Source organism: Amphiprion ocellaris, chromosome 24 (genome assembly GCF_022539595.1).
Source record: "Amphiprion ocellaris isolate individual 3 ecotype Okinawa chromosome 24, ASM2253959v1, whole genome shotgun sequence".
Taxonomy (NCBI): Eukaryota; Metazoa; Chordata; class Actinopteri; family Pomacentridae; genus Amphiprion; species Amphiprion ocellaris.
Window position 1 is genome coordinate 19,570,001 of NC_072789.1, and position 6,000 is coordinate 19,576,000.

General features: G+C 36.9%; 1 protein-coding gene across 3 annotated transcripts in view; it reads right to left on the reverse strand.

Moving 5' to 3' along the window:
• LOC111586500 (protein FAM184A-like) overlaps nucleotides 1-5,714 on the reverse strand; it is a 58,800-nt gene extending 53,086 nt beyond the window's left edge. Inside the window, exon 1 of one of the 3 annotated variants that reach the window (XM_055008394.1) lies at nucleotides 5,357-5,714. In XM_055008394.1, the coding sequence (XP_054864369.1) occupies nucleotides 5,357-5,506 (150 nt within the window). In that variant the 5' untranslated portion in view covers nucleotides 5,507-5,714. The remainder of the gene's footprint in view (nucleotides 1-5,356) is intronic. The other 2 variants (XM_055008393.1, XM_055008395.1) reach the window with 2 other exon arrangements.
• Between the last annotated feature and the right edge of the window lie 286 nt (nucleotides 5,715-6,000).

Genomic DNA, 6,000 nt, shown 5'->3' on the forward strand with positions numbered 1-6,000 from the left:
TTTTACAGATATTTGCCATGATTTAAAGAAAAAAAAGTCTGCATGTTCAGGGTTGAAAATGGTCTATTTAGTTTTAGCTCGTATTTTATTAGATAAAATCACAGAAAAAAACGATTTACTGTCAAGTTAACAGTTTAAAAAGAAATCTGTAAATAGCATCCCCATCAACAATGTGTTTTTGTTTTGTATTTAACCATAAAAATACAGAATGTATTTGTGAAATGACATCAAAATAACACAGAAACACGCAAAAATGACACAAAAACACACAAAAACAACAAAAAAGATGCTGAAATTACACAATGACACAAAAAAGACACAAAAATGACAGAAAAACACACAAAATGACCCAAAAATAACATAAAAAGATACAAAAATGGCCCAAAAAGACACAAAAAATGCTAAAATAACACACAAATAACATGAAAAGACACCAAAATGACACAAAACAAAAGACTCAAAAAGACCGAAAGTTGACACAAAAAGACACAAAATGACACAAATGTTACACAAAAATAAAACAAAAAGACAAAAAAACACAAAAAGATACAAAAACAACAGAAAATGACACCAAACTGACACAAAGACCCAATATTAACACAAAAAGACACAAAATGATGCAAAAACACACAAAAAGACACAAAAACAGCTACAATAACACAAAACAGCAACAAAGTGACACAAAGCAACACAAAAATGACACAAAAACACACAAAATGACAAAAAATTAACACAGAAAGACACAAAAATAACACAAAAAGACACAAAAATGGCACAAAAGACACAAAAAATGCTAAAATAACACAAAAAGACACAAAAGACACAAAATGACACAAGACAACTCAAAAATGACACAAAAATAACAATAAGGTTTTTAAGATTCTAATTTAATTTTCTATGCAGATGACCTTCTCCTATCTAGAGAGATTATTAATTTTAAAATATCGAATTACTTAAATCATCGGGTTAATAATCCTGTATTTTTTCAGTAAATTTCCTCGTCAGTGAGTCGTACGTCTCTACTGGAGGCTGTTTTCCTGTTTTCCTTCATTTTTATCCAGCAGCTGAGAGGAAACACATGAAAGTGAAGCAGAACGTGAAGACACAAAGTTCCGTCTTTGTTCTCCACTGCAGGTTTCACACTAAACTTTATCGTCCCGAGGCTTCGATCAAAACCAGCCTGAAGGCAAAACAAAAGCCTGAAGCCAGAGAATCATTCAGGAGGACGATGATCTGCTGCCAACGCTGTTTATAGGAGGTGAAAATCCTAAATGTGTCCCTAAAAGAGCTAATAATCTAATGAGATTATTAGATCTTCTTCTTTTATCAATATACAGAATGTAGCTTTCAAATAACAGCAAACATCTGTAAAACTATAGATATTAGTTATTGGAGCGGCTGAAAGTGTGTCAGAAAAATAGGTTTAAAAAATAAAATCATTAGAAAACAATGGCACATTTTTTTTAGTCTGAGATTCTATTTTTTTACATGCTCATTTTTCCCCATTAATTTCATTAGATATTATCTGTTATTTATCTGAAAAATAAAAATTAATTTCTCATTTTTCAATAATATTTAATATACAGAATTCATTTTTTAATATTTTATACATAAATAATATCTGTAAAAAAAACAACAATAAAAAAATATTTTTAGCAGATTTAAATACATTTTCTATGATTTCAGGAGTATTTTTAACATACTTACTACAGGTAATTTTATTAGATATTATCTGTTATTTGTCTGAAATATCAAATGTATTTCTAATTTTTCAATAATTTTTAATATACTGTTTTTTGTCAAATAACAAGTATCTTCAAAAAAATAAAACTAAAAAAGTCCCAAAAATTATATTTTTAGCAGATTTAAATACAGTAAAAGTGTAATTTTACAGTCAACATATTAATTAAGACATTTTCTGTGATTTTAGGAGTATTTTTTTTTAAATAAAAATGATCTTCAACATCCAGAATGTTTCTTGTAAATAACAACAAACTTATGTAAAATAACAAGATTTTTAAAATCAATTATTCCTCAGTTAATTAATTAAATTTAATTCAATAAAAAATTGCTGTTTGTAAAAAATCTATCAATATTTATCAAGTGAACCAAAAATTAAAAATAACATGATTTTAGCAGATTTAGAAACACCGAAACTGTCATTTGACAGTCAACATATTAATTCATACATTTTCTGTAATTTGTTTGAGTATTTTTTTTAAAAATATTTTTACATATTATATGTTATTTATCTGTAAAATAAAAAATATTAATTTACATATTAATTAATTAATTAATAAAAACAAGAACCTGAACTATAAATGACATCTTAAATTAAAAATTAAATTATTTGGATCAAAAATTGGATTTAAAAAATAAATAAAATTACATTGATGATTTTTAAAAATATACATAATTTAAAATAATAATAATAATAATTTAGTTTTTTACAGATTTATTCTTTCATATTATTTTCCCCTGTTAATTTTAGTAGATATTATCTGTTATTTGTCTCAAAAAAACAATATATTTCTTATTTTTCAATAATCTTTAATATACAGAATGTTTCCTTCAAATAACAGCAAATATCTGTCAAAAAAACAAGAAAATACCTATTTTTAGCAGTTTTAAATAAGTGTAATTTTACAGTAAATATATTAATTAATATATTTTTCTGTGATTTTAGGAGTATTTTTTACATATATTTTCCCTGTAATTTTACTGGATATTATCTGTTATCTGAAAAATAAAAATAATTTCTCATTTTTCAACCTTACAGAATGTTTCCTGTAAATAACAGCACATATCTGTAAAATAACATGCAGCACGTCACATATTAACCCCAGAACATGTTAAAGACACGTAAAAACATCAGAAACACAATGAGGACGTTCAGATCTGTGACAGGAAACAACCTGAAAAACCTCCACCAGAAAAATAACGGATTCCACACATAATTTACAGATATTTTACATTCATTTGTTATTGTTTCGTATCATTTTGTGTCATTTTCGTGTCACTGTAACACATCTCCATGGCATTTTGGGGTATTTTATTGTGATTTTGTGCCTTTTTGTGTCATTTTTTATGTAATTCTAACATCTCTTTATGCCACTTCTGTGTCTTCTTGTGTGATTTTGTGTTATTTTAGCATCCTTTTGTGTAATCTTTGTGAAATGACATGAAAATGACACAGAAACGCACAAAAATGACAAAAATGGATGCTAAAATAACACAAAAAAGACACAAAAAGACATAAAAATGATAAATAAGATGCTGAAATTTTACAAATGACACAAAAGGACACAGAAAAATGCTAAAATGACACAAAATGAAATAAAAATAACATGAAAAATCACTAAATGACCCACAAATAACACAAAATGACAAAAAATGGCACAAAAAGACACAAAATTACACAAAAAGACACATTCAAAAATAACACAGAAATGACACAAAAATAACACAAAATGTCACAAAAAGAAACAAGAAAGATACAAAAATGACACAAAACACACATGTTGGAACAGTGAAAAGGCCTCAGATTGAGAGAAAGAATGAGAATCTTCAGGCTTGTTGAGGTTCTTCTGAACGTTTCCTCCTAACAGATAATAAATGTGAGAATAAATGTGGGATTAATCCTCTAAATAATCTGCTGGGTTCAGAAATAGTCCACTTCTCTGCCTTCTACTGTGAACTCAGTTGATTCTTCTGTCCAGTGTCCTGCTGCAGACACACACTGGTCTGCAGAACACCTTCACTTTTTAACCAGCAGCAGAGAATCCATGAGTTAACCCTAAATCCTCCTTTAGATCATCTACAGATCATCTACAGATCACCTATAGATCACCTATAGATACACCAGAACCAGAAGAGAAACTAGTGGAGGAACTGGGAGGAACCAGTGAAGGAACCAGAAGAGGAACCAGGAGAGGAACCAGTGGAGAAGCTAGTGGAGGTACTAGTGGAGGAAGTAGTACAGGAACCAATGGAGAACCAAGTGGAGGAACTAGTGGAGGAACTACTGGAGGAACTAGTAGAGGAACCACAGCAGTACGTAGGAGGAACCAGGTGAGGAACTAGGAGGAAGCGGTGGAGGAACTAGTGGAGGAACTACTGGAGGAACCAGTGGAGGAATGCGGAGAGGAACTAGGAGAGGAACTAGGAGAAACCAGGAGGAACCAGGAGGAACCAGTGGAGGAACTAGGAGAGGAACTAGGAGAAACCAGGAGGAACCAGGAGGAACCAGTGGAGGAACTAGGAGAGGAACTAGGAGAAACCTGGAGGAACCAGTGGAGGAACCAGTGGAGGAACCAGTGGAGGAACCAGTGGAGGAATGCGGAGAGGAACTAGGAGAGGAACTAGGAGAAACCAGGAGGAACCAGGAGGAACCAGTGGAGGAACTAGGAGAGGAACTAGGAGAAACCTGGAGGAACCTGGAGGAACCAGTGGAGGAACTAGTGGAGGAACCAGTGGAGGAACCAGTGGAGGAACTAGTGGAGGAACCAGTGGAGGAACCAGTGGAGGAATGCGGAGAGGAACTAGGAGAGGAACTAGGAGAAACCAGGAGGAACCAGGAGGAACCAGTGGAGGAACTAGGAGAGGAACTAGGAGAAACCTGGAGGAACCTGGAGGAACCAGTGGAGGAACCAGTGGAGGAACCAGTGGAGGAATGCGGAGAGGAACTAGGAGAGGAACTAGGAGAAACCAGGAGGAACCAGGAGGAACCAGTGGAGGAACTAGGAGAGGAACTAGGAGAAACCTGGAGGAACCTGGAGGAACCAGTGGAGGAACTAGTGGAGGAACCAGTGGAGGAACCAGTGGAGGAACTAGTGGAGGAACCAGTGGAGGAACCAGTGGAGGAATGCGGAGAGGAACTAGGAGAGGAACTAGGAGAAACCAGGAGGAACCAGGAGGAACCAGTGGAGGAACTAGGAGAGGAACTAGGAGAAACCTGGAGGAACCTGGAGGAACCAGTGGAGGAACCAGTGGAGGAACCAGTGGAGGAACTAGTGGAGGAACCAGTGGAGGAACCAGTGGAGGAATGCGGAGAGGAACTAGGAGAGGAACTAGGAGAAACCAGGAGGAACCAGGAGGAACCAGTGGAGGAACTAGGAGAGGAACTAGGAGAAACCAGGAGGAACCAGGAGGAACCAGTGGAGGAACTAGGAGAGGAACTAGGAGAAACCAGGAGGAACCAGGAGGAACCAGTGGAGGAACTAGGAGAGGAACTAGGAGAAACCTGGAGGAACCTGGAGGAACCAGTGGAGGAACACTGCTGACCCCTGAACCCTCCAGCACATGCAGCAGCAGAAATGAAGGCAGCAGAAGAACAGGAAGCTGGTCCAGGACTCACCTTGGTGAGCTGAGCGATCTTCTTGCTCATCTTCAGGTGCAGGTCCTGGGTGTACTCCAGCTGGAGGCTCTGGTCGTAGAAGGAGCTGCTGGGGCTGTATTTGCTGCTGGAGCCGCTGTGCTGCTGCTGCCATCCCGCCCCCGTCGCCATTTTCACCGCTCGGATTTAAAAACAACAAACGATAGAAGGCAGAACCGGAACGAGACGGACCGGAGCCGCTACGGGCCGCACGGATCCATCCCGTCGGTCGGCGGAGCTTCGGTTCGGACGGAGGAGACGGGACGGCGCGGCGCGACTCCGTCCGGGCGCGCGCTGCCGAGACAGGAGCGAGGGAGCGGGGACGCGCAGCAGATGCTGCTGCTTAAAGAGCTTTGATGCGGCGCGAGCTGCTGCTCACGTGACCCGATTACTACAAAGACTCGATCAATCAATACATGGACCTATAACCTATCAATACATGGACCAACTACCTATCAATACATGGACCTATAACCTATCAATACATGGACCTATAATCTATCAATACATCTGCTCTATCCCTCAGTAACAGTAGTGGGAAATGCTCACGATTTTAATCTGAATTTCACCGTATTTTGTTTGTATTTATTTGATGAGTGTGTGTCTCTTTAAAGTACAGGTCCAAT